This window comes from Zalophus californianus, chromosome 3 (assembly GCF_009762305.2).
Source record: "Zalophus californianus isolate mZalCal1 chromosome 3, mZalCal1.pri.v2, whole genome shotgun sequence".
Lineage (NCBI taxonomy): Eukaryota > Metazoa > Chordata > Mammalia > Carnivora > Otariidae > Zalophus > Zalophus californianus.
Genome location: NC_045597.1, coordinates 144,039,815 through 144,059,695, shown reverse-complemented (window position 1 = coordinate 144,059,695; position 19,881 = coordinate 144,039,815). Strand labels below are relative to the sequence as shown.

Below are 19,881 nucleotides of genomic sequence, written 5' to 3'. Positions count from 1 at the left end.
CGTCAAATTCGTTTCAGGTGTACAATATAGCGATTCAACAATTCTACACATTAGTGCTCATCATGATATGGCACCTTCTTTTAACACTAAGTTTGTCAGGTGAGAATTTGTCAGTGCAAACCTGAGACTTAACTTCGGCTTCCCCTCAGGGCTTTTGGGAAATGCACTCTTTATACCAGGTGCGTAAAGTCAGCTAACAATCGAGGGCGTGCCAACGCGGCTATAGAACGTGACCTCTGCCTTCCAAGAGAGTCCCCTGGGAAGGAGGGGGAGAAACAGAGGTCCTTGCAACCGCAAGTGTGTTCTGCAGACCAGGGCGTGGGCGTCGCCATTACCCCGGAGCTTCTTAGAAATACAGTATTTCTGGGCCTCATCCCAGATCGCTTCAGTAAGAATCTGCATTTTAACGAGATGCGCAGCGGTTAAGTAAAAGTTTGAGAAGCGCTGGTTTATCGAACTGTGGGTAGCGCAGTACACGAAATCCTCCAGAATAGTAGGGTTTGGCGGAGGGAGCCACCTCTTCCTCTTCCCGGACGGGGGTCTTTGCCCAGTGAGTGGCAGAGACCCGCTGCCGGCAGGCCAAGGCGCAGGACTGGGCCGGGGCGGCCCCGCCTGCCCGCCCCGCCTCCCTCCCGGGTCTCTGCCCTGCGCGCGGTTGCTGTGGCAGCACCGGACGCAGCTCGAGCAGTGGTTGTTGCGGCCTCCACCTCCTCCTCGAAGGCCTCCCCAGACCCCTGGCTCCGGCTCAGCTAGCGTCTCCGCCATGCCCTGGGGGAGGCGCGGAGGCCGGGTGAGCGCCCTGGAGAGCGGCTCGGAGGAAGAAGCGCCACCGGCGGCGGCCGCTGGGCCCTCGGCGCTGTGGGCGTCCCAGCTACAGCCGGAGGTGGCGGCCGGGCAGATTCTGCTTCAGGGCATCTTCAAGATCGGGAAGAGCAGCTGCGACGTGGTGCTGGGCGAGCGGGCCCTGAGGTGGTGGCCCATCCAACCCGAGCGCCCTGCGGGTGAGTGGTTCCGGCCCCTTCACCTGCAGCTGTGCCCCCACTCTCTCCTCCTCCCTACACCTTCCGCCCCGGCGCTTCCCTGCGCTCCCCTCAAGCTCCTCCTCTCCCAGCGTCCAGACGCCCCCGCCCCCTCCTTCCCAATTGGGGAGAACCTTATCTACCCTTCCCAGGGGCCTCGAGCTACCTGCTGCCTCTTGCCTGACTTCCCGCCTCCGGGTGCGTTCCCTGGAGTGAAGTCACGCTGAGCTTCTGTTTTGCGACAGAAAAAAAGAACTGAGCCCCAGAGAGGCAGTGTTTTCTAGACTGCGGGAAGGTCCACTCCTTCCCTCCAAGTTGAAGTTTCAATCCATCAACTTCTGCGGTACGCTGAAAGTATAAGCATTTTACAGAGTACACCAACACGTGGGTTCTGAATCCACCTCTCATTCTGCTGACTTCTGAAATTTCAACCCCCCCCCCCGCCCTTGGGCTCTCTCTGGACTTCTCCATCCCTCACATTCCTTGCCATTGTCTAGAATCAAGGCTTCTACAGGCTTAGTCTAGAAACTGTTGATCTTTAATGTTAACTTTAAAATCCTCATCATGCTGCTTACTTACATTCACCTTTTATTGACTTGAGTTATTTAGAAATGTGACAGTGCCATATTTACAATAGAACTATTTCAAGTCTTAGTCTAGAGATGATTTCTCGAAAGCCTTGGGATGTGACACTGTCTCTCCTAGCCGAATACCAACTTAAAATTGCCTTCCTGGGTTGGAAAACCAGCCACCCTGTACTAGTACTATAGAAACCCGTTACTGTTTCAAAGTTTCTTGTGCAAAAAGCTAACAAAATGCTGCTGACTAGTCAGGGACTCCGCCCTGGTTGAGTGTGAATTCTGCCTCTGCTGCATAGGCCATCCTTGCTCTCTTATACTTTAATTAAAGTGTTTTCAGGTGTTTTGAAAGCCAAGCTAGACTATCTTACTGAAGCTCTGAGTTGAAAGCTAGGGATATGGTTGTAGAATTCTGTTAAGTTTTTAAGTCTGTTTGAATTTGGGAGGATATAGAAGTTATATAAAATTTAGCCTACAAGAGCCAACTTTACCTACAACGGAGGTGAAACACTACAGAATTAAGATGAGACCTTGCTCAATGAGAGATCATACAGATTGGTGTTGCAGTGCCCATACACAAAAAAGGCAAATAATGACACAAGAAAGGAAATGTTTTAAATTGAGTGGTGATGGAGGAAAAGTATGCTTACTTAGTGTTCCTGGAAGTAGAATTAAAAAACTATAAAGGTTGAATGTTTTTTTGGTTTTTGGTTTTTGTTTGTTTGGGTTTTTTTTTTTTTTTGGCTCTAAAACCCCCTTTTTTTTCATCTCGGTGTCTTTTTTCTTAACACCTAGTGTGCAAACCACTTTAGGCCCTTAAAATTGGAAGTTCAGAATCCTAGCAGCTTCATAAGAACTTCTATTTGTAGAAGAAACGGATGTTTTACTTAATACCTTTTCTTCTCCCACTCAGTTTACTAAGAGATAAGTTTAAATGTGTGAAATAATCTCTGATGTGGAATTAGTTTAGATGTGAGTGCTGAAAGACCAATGAAATTGGTTCAGATAATAGAGGAAGGACAATATCAAGGTTATCATACTTGGGAGGCTGTGGTGTGGAAGGATGTAGTGGGGGAGCCCCTGTCCATTGCTCCTTGGTCAGTGACTGGCTGTTGCAGGAAAGGGTGGGATAGGGTGGGGATGACTGGGCATTATCAGATCATACATAGGAAATAGTTGCAAGACCACTCAGTTTTTAAACCTCACAGTGCCTTTGTAGTTTTTTAAAAGTAGATCTTATTTTTTAGAGCAGTTTTAGGTTCACTGGAAAAATGAGCAAAAGGTAGAGATTTCCCATATGCCCTCCTGCCCCTTACACATGCACAGCCTCCCCATTATCCACATTGCTCACCAGAGTGGGGCATTTGTTACAATTCATGAACCTACATGAACCCCTCATTACTCAGAGTCCATAGTGTACATTAGGGTTCACTCTTGATGTACATTCTGTGGGATTTGACAAATTTATAATGTGTGTCTTTGGGTTCTCCAGAGAAAGGGAACTTTGGCTATAGATTAGAGGAGATCTACTATGGGATTATGGAGGCGTACATTGACCAGGATGCCACCACTACGGTGTAAAGTATGTACACAAAAGGGCATCATCTGTTCAGATAATGTTGATTATCTGCAATGTTACCTAATGATCTTTCTATTGGAATTTTAATATCTGGCCATTTTACTTGTATAAATGTATAATAAATAAACATGTGTTTATTCATGTGAATATAAAGTAATTATCCAGTTAGCTGTGACCTAGAAAGGAACAAAATCCTGAAGAAAGGGGAGAAGGGATCAGGTGAGTTCTCTGCGGCCAGACAAGTCTGGGTTATGGGACCCTGTCTAGGCAAAGCAGATTAAGAGTAGTGCCACAGTATGGGTATCCCCCAACATAGTGCCTGGAACTAGGGGGTAAGGTGTTAGAAATTACGGGTGCACAGGAAAGGGGACAAGGGCAGATGTATTAGACAAATCTGTGTATTTTATAACTTAGCCCTTCACTTGTGCTGTTGATGGATCAGAGTTCAATGTTTTCAAAAGCATCACCGGTTGCTTGTTGGCATTGTTCTAAATCTCAGCCAAGGACAAACTTCTAGGCATATTTGCTTAGCAAGTAGTAAGCTTCTACTTGAAAGGTTTGATTAAAGCAGGAGATAGAAGCATTTTTGTGCATCTCCAGAGCTGGATCTGCTTACTGTACTTTGTGACCGGGTGGATCATGTTTTACCATAAAGGAACAGCTACTGGTGGGGAGAGTTAGGAATGGGTAGGATTAGGCTGTATTAAGCTCAAATTTTAATACAGTTATGAATGATCAATTCAGGAATTTCTGTGACAGGAATACCAAAATGCCCACAGATCTCTCTTCCTTTTCACACTGGAAACCTCACTATTTACTCATGGATAGCACCTTGATGTATGAAAAAATGGGATCTTTTGTAGGGTCCCTGCTCCAGCTGTCTGTAATCTCCTGCCTGGTGTTGGGAACCTTTTCGGGAGTGGGAACCAAAGGACCTGCCATCTTGTCTCTGTGACTAACAGGACTGTAATTGATTTGGGGCAAGTGATTTAACCCCCACTTAGTTTCTTCACCTGCAGAATGAGACATTTACATTACAGTTGACCCTCAAACAACTTGACTTGGAACTGCACCACTCTACTTACACATGAGGTTTTTATTTTTTTATTTTGATAAATGCAGTACAGTAGTATAAATGTTAAGAATCTTAAAAGATGCTTTTTTTCCTCTAGCTTACTTTATTGTAAGAATACAGTACCTGATACATTTAACATACAAAGTGTGTGGTAATTGACTATTCATGTTATTGGGGAGACTGCTGTCAACAATAGGCTGTTGAGTTTTGGGCGAATGAAGAGTTCTGTGTGGATTTTTGACTGCACATGGGTCAGTACCCCCAATTCCTGCATTATTCAAGGCTCAAGTATATATAATCATCGAAAACCATCACCTCTGAAGTTGCTTTTTATTTTTTATTTATTTTTATTTGACAGAGACACAGCAAGAGAGGGAACACAAGCAGGGGGAGGGCAGAGGGAGAAGCAGGCTCCCCGCTGAGCAGGGAGCCCGATGCGGGGCTCGATCCCAGGACCCTGGGACCATGACCTGAGCCGAAGGCAGACGCTTAACTACTGAGCCACCCAGGCGCCCCGAAGTTGCTTTTTAAAGAACATACCTATTTTCATAGACTTCAGGGGTTAGGACATCATAAATAAGTCTCACTTTTGAAGGATCAGTGGGGTCAGCCATCCGGTGCCTGCAAAGGAGCTGTATTTTACAGCAGGAGCCACTCAACCCTAATGAATTTCTAGATAGAAGAAACACATGGGAAAAAACAGGCCCCATCCTGCCCTTCCCCAGCTTCAGGGCATAGTGGCGAGAGGTGGACAGTCATCTCAGGCCCAAGCCTGTCTATGGAAAGGAAGAAACCATTTTCTGATGGAAAAATGTTGGTCAAGGCTAGTCCTAAGCACATTTTTTTTTTTAAAGATTTTATTTATTTATTTGACAGACACAGTGAGAGAGGGAACACAGGGGGAGTGGGAGAGGGAGAAGCAGGCATCCCGCTGAGCAGGGAGCCCGATTTGAGGCTTGATCCCAGGACCCTGGGATCATGACCCGAGTGAAAGGTAGACGTTTAACCCACTGAGCCATCCAGGCGCCCCATCAGCACATTTTTTTTTTATGATGGATAAAAAGACTAGCTTATCCTCAGTTTCATTTATGATACCTTTTAAGCAAATTTCAGGCCAAAGATTTTATAATATGCAGATGCTAATCAGACATACTACGTTTTAAATATGAAAAAAATGAGTTTCAAATCTTATATAGGTTTAAAATTCTCTATTTTTCATGGACTTAATATTTCAGGTTACACAGTTTCATGATCTGTTTTACCAAAGGGTTATTCCTACCCCAACTCTGAGCTGAGTTGAATTAGAGCAGTAACCAGAAAATGTGAGAAAGCTGGGCTTCAAAATAAGGTCTTGAAAGTGTTTCTTTTATGAGCATTAAAATGATTAGCTTTACATTTATAAACATTTGCTGGAAACTTACCAGTGTGAAAGGTAATGTGGAAAAATGTGAAAATGAGAAAAAATAATTTAAAAATAAGAGTTAATGGTTGTTTGGGACTTAGCAGAGCTGGGTGTATTCTAAGTATTAATCTGCCTAAGCTGTTTGGGAACAGATGTATGTGAAACAGATCCCAGTCTTCTGTTGTGTACATCCAAAGTGAGACATCTGTCGGTGGACCTTGTCAGAAATAATGGAAGCAGGGGTTAAACCCCAAAATGACCTGTTGCGTGAATTATTGAAGGATTAATTACTCGGTAAAACATGCTTTGATTTATCAGTCTACATATTAAGAAAATACTTCTTTTAAAAAATGGTCAGTCTGTTCCTAAGATGTCAAATTTGAAGGAATTTTAAAAAGATGGGTATGAAAAATCAAGTTTACCAAGGAACTGCATGTTCTGTTTATGAAATTTTTTAAATGCTTTGAAAGGTCTTTTAACCTATTATAGAAATATTAAATAGCCTTATTGTATAGAAACTTCTTATTAAAGTAAGTTGGTCCACACAGAAAAACAAATGTAGAGTGAATCTCTAAAGCATGACTGTTGAATCGAACTTTCTGTGTTGATGGGATATTCTGTGTCTGAACTGTCCAATACCGTTGTCACCAGCCACACGTGGCTAGTATACCTGAAATGTGGCTAGTGTGATTGAGTAACTGAATTTTTAAAAATTTTAATTAAAGTTAATAGCCACAAATGGCTAGTGGTGATCACACTGGATAGTGGGGCTCTAATGCATCCAGAGTTGAAATTATTGATTTCCTTTATTCCTAAAATATCAGTTTTAATATTTACTTCTATAGGAAAGTACAGTTTTCAAATCTTCGTGAAGAACTGATATGGTCATACAACCTGAGCTGCCAATTTAGACAAAGCCACTGAGTCTAGAGACAGCAAAACCCTTTAACATAATTTGTGACTACAAAAAAACTTTTGTTATTGCAAAGTAATGGGTTGATAGTAAAGTTGAAATCTTGTCTCTAAAAATGATTGTATTATTCCTCATGGTCGTTGTGATTTACTTGAACTGAGATTTGGCAAACTTAATCTGTTTCTCATTACGGAAAGAGTATATACTAAATAACTGTCCTAACCTGTATACCCCAACTCCCTGAGAGTCTCCATATTAATGTTACTCATCAACCATGTGGCACCATCTGAAGGCAAGTGCTTCTAGAACCTTGATCTACTTTCATGTCTCCCTTCCTTTTGCCCTCTTCCACATGGGGATCTTTGGGGCTAGACCTGGCACATAGCCAGGTCTAGAAGTGGGGAACAGTACTTGTGCTGAAGGCAAGGAACTTAAAGACTGAGATTCCAATGTCTGGATCAAGGTCAGTAAACCAGAGAGGTGGATCCAGCTAGGACCGTGTGAAGCAGGAGGACCTGAAGAGAATGGCAGAGTCTAAACATGAAGCTAAAGAGTCACAGAGCCATGGTAGTAGATAATGGGATTGATGGGTAGGTTGGATACACAGGAGGACGCGATTGCCTGGACTAGGCATTTTTGTCCTCTCTGTAATTTGGGAAAATGGACCATCTTTGTTTAAAGGGCTAGGGCTGAAGGAGGCATAATTCATTGTGATCTCAGTACTGCAATACTCATTGTGAACCTTATTGCCTATCCTGCTGAGCCTGTTACTTGACTAGGTCATGAGATTACATTTCAAATATTGACAAATCTACAAACATCAGTCCCCAACATGGACTTCTAGAAGTCTTCCATATGACTGTATCCTGCCCAGATTTTAGAAGAACTGTGCCAAAGATGGGGGCGTAGTATATGCTGGGCAAGTGATATCTGGTTGTGTGTATAGAATGAGCAGAAGGAGGGGATTCTTAGTAGCCATGGCTCTTCGTATGCTCTTAAGTTTTCCAAAATCAGTATGTGATGAGAGAGGTAAAAGGAAAGAGAGAGAAGTGGAGTTTGAAGGGAATTAAATTTTATGCTAACTTCTGGCATGTGAACCAGAAGTTGAGGATTTCAGTGTGATAAATGGCTGAATTAGGAAGCAGGGAGGCAGGCAGGTATGCATACCAAAAAAAAAAAAAAAAAAAAAATTTGGCATACTGCTATGGACTTATGGTAAGCCTAAAGATAAGTCTAAAATAATATACCAGCTGGCATCAGGGAATTCCTATGTACATTCCAGGATTTTAATCAGAAACAGTGTTCTAGAAACTACTGCTACACAACAGTGTCCAGTGTTTGACTGAAAACAGTGAACGTTTATTGATGTTTACTCTGCCAAGTCCTGTGCCAAGTATCTTGTTTAATCTTCCCAGCAAGATTATGTAGTCTAGGTAGGATTTTTATCCCTAGGGCCCGGAGATGTTAAATAACTTGTCCAAGGTCATACTAGCAATGGAGTTCAAAGCCAAGCATTCTGACGGGTGAGCCCATACTGTGCCCTTAGGTTCTGCTGCTTCCTGGATCAAGCAAGAAGGAATTCTCCCTCATGCTGTCAGGAGTCTGTCTTGTGTGTGAGTGAGCATCATGGCCCAAACAAAAACAAAAAACCTTTAATAGAGTAATATCATCAGACTTCTTTCAGGCCTTTAAGACCATTCTACCATGGAAATCACATTCTTCTGGGGGTACTTCATTTCTGAGTACATGATGAAAGAGAAATGGGAATTTTTATAGTTTAAAAAAAAAAACCCAGTATTTTTATTACGGAAAACCTCAAACATAACCAAATGTGGAAAGAATAATAGAAGCATTCATATACAGTCCAGTGAAGGGAGAGGCTCTACGTAACACATTGGCCTTGAAATTGTTTAAACTCAGTCTTGTTTCATCTGTGCCTTGGCTCTTTCCCTTATTTCTCTAGAATAGTTGGAAGCAATTCCTAGACCTCATAGTTGCATCTGTAAACATTTTAGGTTGTATCTCTAGGAGATAAGGATTTAAAACAATAGGCACAACATAATCACAAAACCACTATTCCAATTTAAAATAATCCCCTATATCCTTAAATATCCAGTCAGTGTTCATAGTCTCCTGATTGTTTCTCTTTAAATAGAGATCAACATGGGGAAATGAGGTCCATTTTGCAGTTGGTTGCTGGGTTTTTAATATTTTCTAATCCACAGATTCCTCTTTTCTTCCTTGGAATTTTTTTTCCAGAAAAAAATGGTCTGGCCTGTAGTTTCCCATAGGAATATGAGAAGTTTATTGGGGGCAAGTGTCTGTGAAAGATGAAAGTAGGGGGAGACCAATCAGGAGGGATACCCTTGTGACTTTGAGGCCGATCTGACACCTGTAAAGGGGGGATAAAGCAGGGAGGGACAGGGAGAGCGTCAGCCTATAATGCATGTCTGATCCGGGCTTTGTTTACCTATGGTGAGATCTGGGGGAAAAGGCTGCCCATTAGGAATCCTGCCTTGGGCAGAAATGGCCAAAGCTCAGCTGTGTTTAGTCATGGGAATAGTGTGCCCTCAGCAACAGAGTTGAGGTGAAGCCTGAAGGGACCAACAGCTGGAGGTTGTCAGCTAACTGCTGCCTTTGCAGCAGAAAGGAAGGTTCTTCCTCAAAGGGAGATGACCGCATCCATAGTGACCAATGAGGTTTATTATGATTGTTACGAACTTAGGTATTTAAACATATGAAATAGGTTTCAATTTACAGCAATGCCAGTTCTTTCTAATTCTCAAATTGTCCTAATCCTGGCTTTTTGGATGAATGGGAACCCCTCCAAGTTGACTTCTAAGTCCTTTTGACAGTCCCTCAGCTGTCTCTGATGGTTTCCTTGCTTTCTGGAATGGTATGTCATGCCTCCGACATGGCATCAACCCGATCATCGAGGACGCTTGGTTCCTTTTATTGGGTAGTGGTACTTAGAGACCACAATTTGAACACCAGTTGTGCTCATTGCCAATATTTCCCTTATATGGGCCTGTTTTCCAGTTTTTGTTGTTGTTGTTTTCTTTTCAGAAAACAGCCTAAGATAAGTCTAAAATAATATACCAGCTGGCATCAGGGAATTCCTATGTACCTTCCAGGATTTTAATCAGAAACAGTGTTTTAGAAACTACTGCTACACAACAGTGTCCAGTGTTTGAATTTTTCTTCTAAAGAAAATGCATCATGGAATTACACTTCCAGTTTAAGTTCAGGACTAAAAGGTTTTTGCTTTATCTCCTTTCTGCTATCCTTAAAATCCTGGTTTTTAACTGCAACAATACCCTGGCTCACTTGCTTGATCTTACAACACCAGTGCTACCATTAACAATATAACTTCTGAAAGCCATTTAAGATCATTCTGTAACTTTTTGTTGTTGCTTTTAGAGTATATACCACTCAGGGCATATGCTGTGTGTAGTCAAATTACTGTGTTTTAAGGACACTTAAGATCATTCCTATCTGTGATGTTCTAGCCTCAACTCAATGTGCAGAATTATCTGTTTAATTTTGTTTTTAACTTTGGGCATTTTTATTTTTTTTAATATTTATTTATTTGACGGACACAGCAAGAGAGGGAACACAAGCAGGGGGAGTGGGAGAGGGAGAAGGAGGCAGCCCGATGTGGGGCTCGATTCCAGGACCCCGGGATCAAGACCTGAGCTGAAGGCAGACTCTTAACCAACTGAGCCACCCAGGCGCCCTTGGGCATTTTTAAAAATCCAATTTTATTTTGTAATTATGTAAAAATATTTATAGAGTTCCAGAGTCAGACCTACTAAACAAACTATCTTCTGGGAAGTGTAACTTTATTATCTGTGTCCTTTCTGCACTTTTTCTTCCTTCCTATTATAGGTAAGCTTATTTGTCTTTTCAAATTTTTGGTTTATTCATTTGTAAATATAAGCGAGCGTGTGTGTGTGTGTGTGTGTGTGTGTGCGTGTGCGTGTGCGTGTGCGCGTGTGTGTGTGCGTGCGCGTGTGCGTGCGTGTGCGTGTGTGTGTGTGCGTGCGTGTGTGTGTGCGTGCGTGTGTGCGTGCGTGTGCGTGCGTGTGTGTGTGTGCGTGCGTGTGTGTGTGTGTGTGTGCGTGTGTGTGTGCGTGTGCGTGTGCGTGTGCGTGTGCGCGTGTGTGTGTGCGTGCGCGTGCGTGTGCGTGTGTGTGCGTGCGTGCGTGTGTGTGCGTGTGCGTGCGTGTGTGTGCGTGTGCGTGCGTGTGTGTGTGTGCGTGTGTGTGTGTGTGTGTGTACAAGTTTGCTTATATGTATATATATTATCCTTACCCAACCCCTACCTACTTTCTTAAATGCATGTTAGCCTACCATATTTTTTTCCACTTCAATTTCTTTTTAAATTAACAATATACCAGGCATATCAGTCTATAGTGAGAGTCCACATTTGCTTTTATATCTGCACAATAATCTGTGTACTTTAGATTATTGAACCAGCTCTCCACTGAAGGATTTTGGTTGTTTTAATCATTTTTACTACTGAAAACAGTGTTGTAGTGAAAAACCTTATGTGTCCTTTTGTATTTTTTTTCAGTATATTTTTGGAATAAATTCCTAGAAATGGGATTGTTGCTCAAAGAATAAATACCTACATAATTTTTTAGATTTTATTTTTAGAGCAGTTTTGTGTTCATAGCAAAATTAAGTAGAAGGTGCAAAGATTTCCCATGTACTTCCTGACTGCTTACATAGTTTTGGTCAGTCAGTATTTCCAAATTACCTCATAAAAATTGTACTATTTTACCTTTTTATCATTGTATGAGGGCACCTGTTTCTGTGCAGTTTCTTTAAGAGTATATTGTCAAAGTTTTAAAAAACCCGATGAGAAATTGTATTTTCCTATGGTTTTAATTTCTATTTTTCTCTTTAAATCATTCATGTTTTTAGCTTATTTCTCCCAACATAAGGGAGCACCTCTTACGTGCTCGGGGGCTCCAGAGATGCTGTAATCAATTTGACACAATTTCTGCTTCCAAGTATTCACAATCTGCAGGGAGACTTACCGGCAAAATTATTAGTGGTCTCTCTTATGTGCATTTTTGAGATATTACAGGGCATTATAAACATACATAGAAGTTATAACTTTTAGTTATAAAGGAGAAAATCATATACTGTTGGGATGGGCAGAGGAGGAGGTCGGGGAAAGCTATAAAGGGATGTGAGGGTAAACTTGAAAGTATGACTAGGAATTGGCAACACAAAGGAGTAAAAAAGACCATTCTACAAAAACAACAATTTTGGGGAAAAAAATCTTGGGAGAGAATGCTTTGACCTATTTGGAAAATCAGTATAAGGTGTAAAGAGCGTGTATGTAAATGAGGGAGATGACAGCCCTTTGTGATAAGGTCAATAGTTTGTATTGATTTGAATATCATGCTAGGAAGTTGGTGTCTCACCCTAAGAGTGGAGAAAGGGGTGGCAAAGTCTGAATTCAGAGGATATCAAGTTTTTGGTTTTTTTTAAAGCAAGTGAGTTTGGATTTTGAGAAGGCAGTCATGGAACCAGGATGGATTACAAACGGGTTCCACACTGAAGAGCCCATTTCAGTGGCTAGGATACCAGAAGATCCAGGAGACAGTGTGTGTGGCAGGGAGGATGGAGAGGTGAAGCTAGATGAAGGGATATTGTCAGAGAATTGGGAGGATGTGGGGCTTGAGGGAAGGGGAAGAAATCATGGTGATGCTGAGATTTTTAATGTGTATGATCGAATGGATAGTGTGGACACTGCTAAAATTCTCCGAATAGCAAAATGAGAAAGTATCTTACTTGAAATGCATTGTACCATGCATCAAATATGCCAGTGACTAGCAAAATGTCCAAATAGAAGGGGAATGGAAAGCTTGAAAAATGCATAAGCTGGAGAAATGGCTCCTGAAGGACTGTAAGCTTCAGATCTGTGTTTTTCATGAGCCTGGGCTGTCTCCTGTGTTCTGTTTCTTACTAGGTTGAGGCTACTTTAAGAAAAGAAATTAAAGCTATTTTCAGGAAACATTAAATGTTGGAAATTTATGATCTTGGTACAGCCATAGTATTTATGTATTACTAAAATTTAAAAAATCAATGAAATTATTTTAAACACATCAATTTTTAAATGTAGAACTTTTTATATATCATTTTAAACTCAGAAAAAATTCATTTCCTAAAATCAGTTTGTCTAATACAAATATTCCAAAGTAACCTTTTAAGTGTACTGAACATTACACATAATTCAAAGTATTTTTCTATGTCCATCTGTGCAGAATAAGATCAATGAAATTGAACAACTGTTGGTATGTATTGGTTTCCTTATTTTAGGCATGTTTTCATGTATTGAAAGTGTAAAGGGAAGATAGAATATGTTTTGTTTTCATTATGTAGCTAGAAACACTTAAAATCTTGGATGTAATGCATTTTTAAAGTCCCATTCATAACCCACTTATAATTTATTTAAATACTTAGGGAAACTAAAAAATATAAACACATTTTTGTCATGGGATTTGATTTAAAATCTCATTTCAAAAGTAGAAATTTTTCTCGAAAAATCATATTTCCATTTTGTAAAATTAACATTTTTCATATCTGGGGGGAAATGTCTTGGTAGTCTAGCTTCTGAATTAAAGACAAATCTTTTTCCAGGTTATTTGAATGTTTTACACTGGGGTCAAACCTACTCTGTCACTGGGCTTCATGCCATGGAAATATCTTATGGGTAAACCTAATTTTACCCAAATCTTCTTGACACTTGAACACTTTGCTAGGTGCATGCCAGATTCATTTTTCCATGCAGAAGCATTGGATGCAAAATATGTACATTGAAATTCTAACAGCTTTTTCAGATTTAACTTTCCTATAGTATAATGTGAATCCCAACAATTAGTACAAAAAGTTATGGAATGCCGGGGCGCCTGGGTGGCTCAGTCAGTTAAGCATCTGCCTTTGGCTCGGGTCATGATCCCAGGATCCTGGGATCAAGCCCCGCATCTTGCTCCCTGCTCGGCAGGGAGTCTGCTTCTCCCTCTCCCTCTGCTGCTCCCCGCTGCTTGTACGCTCACGCTCTCTCTCTCTCTAATTAAAATCTTAAAAAAAAAAAAAGTTATGGAATGGCTTTTGGCTTTGACTTTTCGAAGATCTTTAGTCAATAACAATTAGCACCCTTGTGTACACCATATACTTTGCGGTGATATGACTAGTTCCAAAGAACTATCCTAGAAGACCTCAGACTTCTGAGGTTGAAGCTGATAATACACTTACTAAATTATTTGCAGCTTTCTATTACAATAATGACCTAGCAGTTACCAGTTGCTTAAATACTGAATATAGGACACCAGGAACTGAAGAATTCCTGTTCATATCCTAAACTAATCAAGTATTACCATTAGCTTTGAAAACAACAGCTATCTTCACCATTATTCTTAGGTAGCCTGAAGAAATCAGAAAACCCATGTCGGAGGCTCCTGTAAAAACTTGAGTGTTCTTATTTGGTTAATATTCTGCCTTTATTAGAGTCTCCATAAAATCAGTTAAATGCAAACTCTGCAAATTCAACATACTGCCTATCACTTCAGTTTACTGTTAAACAATACTATGCCCTGGATATAACCTTCTGATTTTATTTTTTCACCATAATGGAAGCACTGGTCATTATTGCTACTGCTGATGCTCTTTTGTCTGCACATACTGTTGCAACATAATGTGTTGTGCATTTGATACGGATATTACCATATTGCCATAAGGAGCTGCTATTATTTTAGACACCAACTGATTCCAGGATAGTGTCAGATTTCTTTAACATATGCTTATGTTTTTGTACAAATGACCTCAAGAAACATCTGCTAGTTTTGTGGTGGTATCTACAGTTTCTTTTTTAGATTTTGACCTGTCAGTCACTTTCTAATGTGAAACTACAGTATTTCATTAGAGTAGGCTCACTGTTTTTTTTTATGCTGTTGATATGAATTAATAACATCTATGGCATAACTCAGAAAGAAACTGAAGCTGCCTGTGCACATTATTTTAAAAATAGCTCTTTTAACTTCTTTTGTCATTGATACTTTAAATTAGAAAAGAGCCCTCTTATGGGTCCTTTAGGATCCAAAATTTGGGGTCCAAAATTGCTTTCTGATGGTTCTGAAATTACTCTTTGAGTTTTATGAAAGCGTGTAGCAGTTGTGGTCTATCGCTGAGCAGTTCATATCTGGTGCTGATTGTTAATCTTTCTTAGTACCTTCAGTGGGTTTGGAAGGATGGGCAAAGGGAGAGGAAGTGAAGTTTCTATGAAATCATGATATTTTTGCTTTAGGAGACTGGAAAAACTTCTAGAGAACATAAGCCATTGATTGTATTCGAGGTGGGATCCCTTCTTGTACTCACTTCGGTATGACCCTGAACAGAAAGTAACGACCACACATTACCATTGTCTGGCATTTTCTTTTCTGCATTCCTCTTTGTTCTGTTTTTTGTTTTTTAAGACCTAGCTATTGATTCAAAGAAAGCAATATGACTGTATATTTATGGTATTTAAAACCTCAACATGAAAGAACGATCTCTGAATAGCAATATTGGTCCATGTTTTCCGGAGGAAGATGTATAAAAAGATTTTTTTCCAACCCCATTTATTAGAGGACATTGTCAGTAAAATTCTTAGCTACACATTTTATACTAAATCTAAACCCAACAAAGTAAATATATATGAGATATAGTCCTAATCACAGTGTATGTGTATGTTCTGCAGATAATAGCTAGAACAGCTTTTATTTTCTACTCCTTTCTTTTCCATACATCAGCTGTTGGTTTCCTTCAGCCTCTAAGCATGTCCTCATTTACATCTCTGTGCTCATTCAGTCACCCTTGCTACTCTTAGGCTCTCTCTGTCCCTTGGGTGACTTATGTCATTAGGACAGCCTTCTGTCCCCTGCTTGCCATCCCTTGGCTGAAACTGAGTGGAGGCCCTTGCCAGTTACCTGAGGTGCTGGACCTGCTGTGGCTCAGCTTTGGCCTCTGGGAGGTCTGTGTGCCTTCCACGCCAAAACTTGGTTCAGTGAGGGGTGACAGGATTACTGAAAGCTTTAGTTTCAGTGGTAAAACCAAGTGAGGCTGTGTTGAGTGCCTAAGCAGCTTTCTTTTAGGCCTGAAATAGGAGAAGCAGGGGCCTCAGCATCCCTCGAGAAAGAAGGATTTACCTCCACCTTCTGGGTCTAACACTCAACCATTTAAGTGGGCTGGTGGCCTGGACCCAATGGGTAGTATAATTCTCCCAAATTGTGGTTGAGTTTCCCTCTGGGTATGATGGGTGTAGGACCAACTCAGGGAAGTCTCCAGTGACTTTTCTTGCCTCCTGTAGAACAGGCCATTTACTTTCAGTCATAGCTTCCAGGCCTCTGTCCCCCCTTCCCTATGCAAGACACTGGAGGAACCATAGGGATGGGGGATGTTCATGAAGAGTTTTCAGGTACTGGGTGTATCTGGAGTCCTATTTGAAGTAGACTGCTTAGCGATTTTCTTTTAGATACTTATTACTGCCTACGCTTTTTGTTGTTTGTTTTTAGTGCAGGGAATTTTGTCTATGGAGGGATGGAGGAGGGGAAACAGAATTCAACTTATTTCCATTAACATCGTATGGTGCCTGGTATGACATCATGAAGAGGTGGGCCCATAATTGTTTACCTGATGCTCTTTTTAAGAAGTCAGTTATATCATGGGAAATTGAAGAATAGCAAAATTAATTTGTTGATTGCATTCTTTAGGAAACCTTGCATGCATGTTCGCTAGAGAAACAAGGGGTTTCTCCCTTAAAGGACAAGGCTTTGTTTTGCTTTTAATAAGACACACTCTTTATAATTAAAACAAAATCCTAGAGTTAAGGGATTACTGTCTTAAATAATTGGATTTCTTTCATTTGTTTCCCTGATCCGCATATATGAGAATACATCTAATGGTGTCTTTGGATAATACATATTTCCAGATTAAATACTTCTCTTAACCACCAAATTTTATTAACGCCTCTTAAAGTTTACAGTTGATATAGAAAATAATGTAAGGTCAGGAACTTATTTTAGATTTGGGAAGGGCACAGATACAGAAACTGGTTAAGAATAACAGAAACTGTGGAAACACTTTTGAAAAACGATGTATTGATCTTTGCGATAAATTATTCAAATATAAACTCATTTGCATAATTTTCTTTAACCCTGCCCTTAAAATAGTAAATTTAGTGTTATATATTATTTCAGATAAATGCTTTTCTAGAATGGTATTTTAATGTCTGAAGGTGGTTTAGCTTAAAATGGTTAAGGTTTAAGTGATCTAGGGGAAAAGCAAAATGTAAATGTCCAGCAGTTACTACTTTAGAAAAATTCACGGAATAAACTCTCTTCCCCTGTCTCTCTCTCTCTCTCTCTTTTTTTTTTTTTTTTTGGTCTCCATACTCCAGAGCCCTTTTCTAAGACTCTTAAATCTTGTGTGAGCCTGGGAGAGGACAAACATTAGGGTGAGTGGTAAGAAGGGGGGAGTATTTTGCTTGAGGCAAGGTATTCCTCCATATGGGGCCTTCTTAAAGCCGTCCCTTCAGCCCCTTAAATCAGAATTTGAGCTCCCAGGGAGGAGGCTGTCTTGGGGCAGCAGTAATGGGGCAGGAGGAGTGAGGTGTAGAGGTAGATGAAGGGCCATTTCTCTAGTTGGCTTTGATGAACCTTTCAAACTGGCTGGTTTCTCTACTTAATTCTGGCTCAGTCTTGACCCTAACTTTCCAGGCTTCGCTGTGCTCAGTCCTCCTGGGTTTGGAAGCTCAAGGAGGCACTGGTTCTAGTTCTAGTAGGAGCAAAAATATCAAGGACTTTTGGAAAATTTTTCTATTTGATGCTGCAGAAAGGCAACACGAGAAATAATTGTTAATGGTACTTTCAAATCTTATACAAATTTCTCAGTTAACTTCACCTGTCTTCTCTGGACCAGATTGTATCACTTGCTATTTTAAGTAATTGTCACCTAAAATAATTTAGTGTCTTTTCAGTATAAGTCTGACATGCTAACTAATGATAAACTAGGCAATTAAAGCTTTTTCTCCTTTTGGCATTAAATATTCTTCAGTGTTCCCACCTGGAAATACTGGAATATAAAAGGGAAAAAAAGACGTATGATTAGTTTCTCTGCCATATTTTGCTTGATATGGTGATGAGATGAGACAAAAGGTCACCCAGCGTGTGGTATTTTGTTAAAGCAGCCCCAGCAGACCAATACACCGTCCTTCCTTAAGTTTTATTTCTTTGTTTTCCCTTTGCCCTCATGTGGCCTGCCTCCTGTGCACACAGGGAGAAAGAACTCTTGTTTCTTCCTCTTCTTATGAGGATACCAGTTGTATCAGGTTAGGATACCACCTTTATGACCTAATTTAACCTTAAGCACTCATTAAAGGCCCTGTCTTCAAATATAGTTACTCTGGGGGATTAGGGCTTCATCGTATGAATTTTGGGGTGGGGGGGCACAAGTCAGTCCATAACAGGTGGATTTATTTACTCGTTTATCTAAATCTTTTGCAGTCCTGAAGGTAGATTTTATCCCCTCTCCTCTAAATTTGTTACCAGTGCGATGTATTTTTTTGTTGTTTCTTTTTGATTTTTAATATAATGGTTAATGTATGGTTACTTACTTTCACATTATATATAGTAAGAAATAATAATTGTCGGGAGTAGTTGACCATGTGAAAATGGTTTGGAAAGATGTGTTATTTCTTTTATTTTTAAGTAGGTTTCCTCCACTCTAAATCTCTATGAACTTGGGCAATCTAATCAGTCTAAATGCTGCCTAAACAGTAATCTTTTAGTTATATTATAGCAGCTCTCAAAAGATAGTGAAATACATTTGAGTACCACTAACATGGTCATGAGTTTGCTTGACCTCCTGAACTGTTCTGAAAGTGTGATGAACTCCTAACTTCAATTTTTTGTCAGTGATTGCAAATGTTTGGTGACAGATGACTGTGTCTGATTTGTTTTCCTCATGTTCAGGGTTCATTTCAGGTTTGGTCCTGAAATCAGTGTTTTCCATCTTTGTCTCTTTCTGGAAAATCTTGCCAATGAACATTTATCTTGCACATGGAAAAGTTCTCAGGATTATCAGATTGTTGGGCAACCCTACAAGGCCATGCAGAGAAGTGATTTGGGTCAATATTGCTCTGCTTTCTTCAAGTCTGAACAATTCACTTCTGTGGTGCAATTAAAATACTGACCTACATTTGAAAGTGCAACACTGTCCTATCTGTTATCTAAATCCACTGTGCTATTAAAGGGTGAAATACAGAAAAGAGGTCACCGGTTATTATTTTTTTTCTGTCCTTGATTACAGGTTGCTTTGGTTGATACTGTTAGATGGTCTGCTTCTGAAAGATAACCAAAGTAGAAAATTCACTAAAATTTCCATATGAAATCATAGTAAAGATAACTCAGGATTATTGAATAATATGAAAAATGCTACAGCCATATTAAAATCTATCTAAGGACCAAAATGAGTTAATTCCATTTGGAAATATTTAAATTAGAATTAGCTTTTTCTTTTGATAAATACTGCCTAAAAAAACTCTTCTGCATATTTAAGCTTTTAATACTTGAATCGTTCTCCCTAAGGTTGGCATACAAGCATGTCCCTTACTTTGGTTTGGTAAGGCTCTGAACATGCAAAGTGACAGATGTTATACCCAGCATAATTATATGTATCCTGGAAACACATCTTTATAGAGTGGAATTAGTTCTTGGGAAAACAAAAATTTGGCAAACAAAGGGCATTAAATTGCTGATCTCAGCAGTAATTACCTGGGATAGATTATAATAATCTTGTGTAGGTGGTAACAGCATCCATGCACTAGAAAAATAATGTATTTCTAAAATACATTAAAAGGAAAATGAACTTGTGAAAACTGTAGCTCATCTATCCCTTTAAAGAGCAGAAAAAACTCTCAATTCATTCTTCTTTCCTTCCTTCCTTCCTTCCTTTCATTTTTGAAAATTCTTGCATCTCTTTAAGAAAGATTTCTGGTATTCCAAATCCTGGTATACTGGTTTTTGACCATGTCTCTCTAAAGTTACTGCTTTTTTTTTTTTAATGCCCACTGAAAATAGACCATTTTAAATAAATAAATTGATCCCTAATCTTCAAGCATCCAAGTAACTCTCTGAAACAAATTGGGCACTGTAATATCCATAGTTATTTGAACCAACAGCCACACTGAAGCAGTGGTTTCTATAATTTTGGTCTCTTCATTACAAGGGCATCTTAAAGCACCCGCTCTCCCCTCCCCCAATAG

The 19,881-nt window shown here is 40.1% G+C and overlaps 1 protein-coding gene across 1 annotated transcript in view; it reads left to right on the top strand.

The window, feature by feature from the left end:
- The first annotated feature begins 576 nt into the window (after positions 1-576).
- Positions 577-19,881, top strand: part of CERKL (ceramide kinase like) — a 108,850-nt gene continuing 89,545 nt past the window's right edge. Inside the window, exon 1 of the mRNA XM_027589575.2 lies at positions 577-1,001. Coding sequence (XP_027445376.2) covers positions 764-1,001 — 238 coding nt within the window. The 5' untranslated portion in view covers positions 577-763. The remainder of the gene's footprint in view (positions 1,002-19,881) is intronic.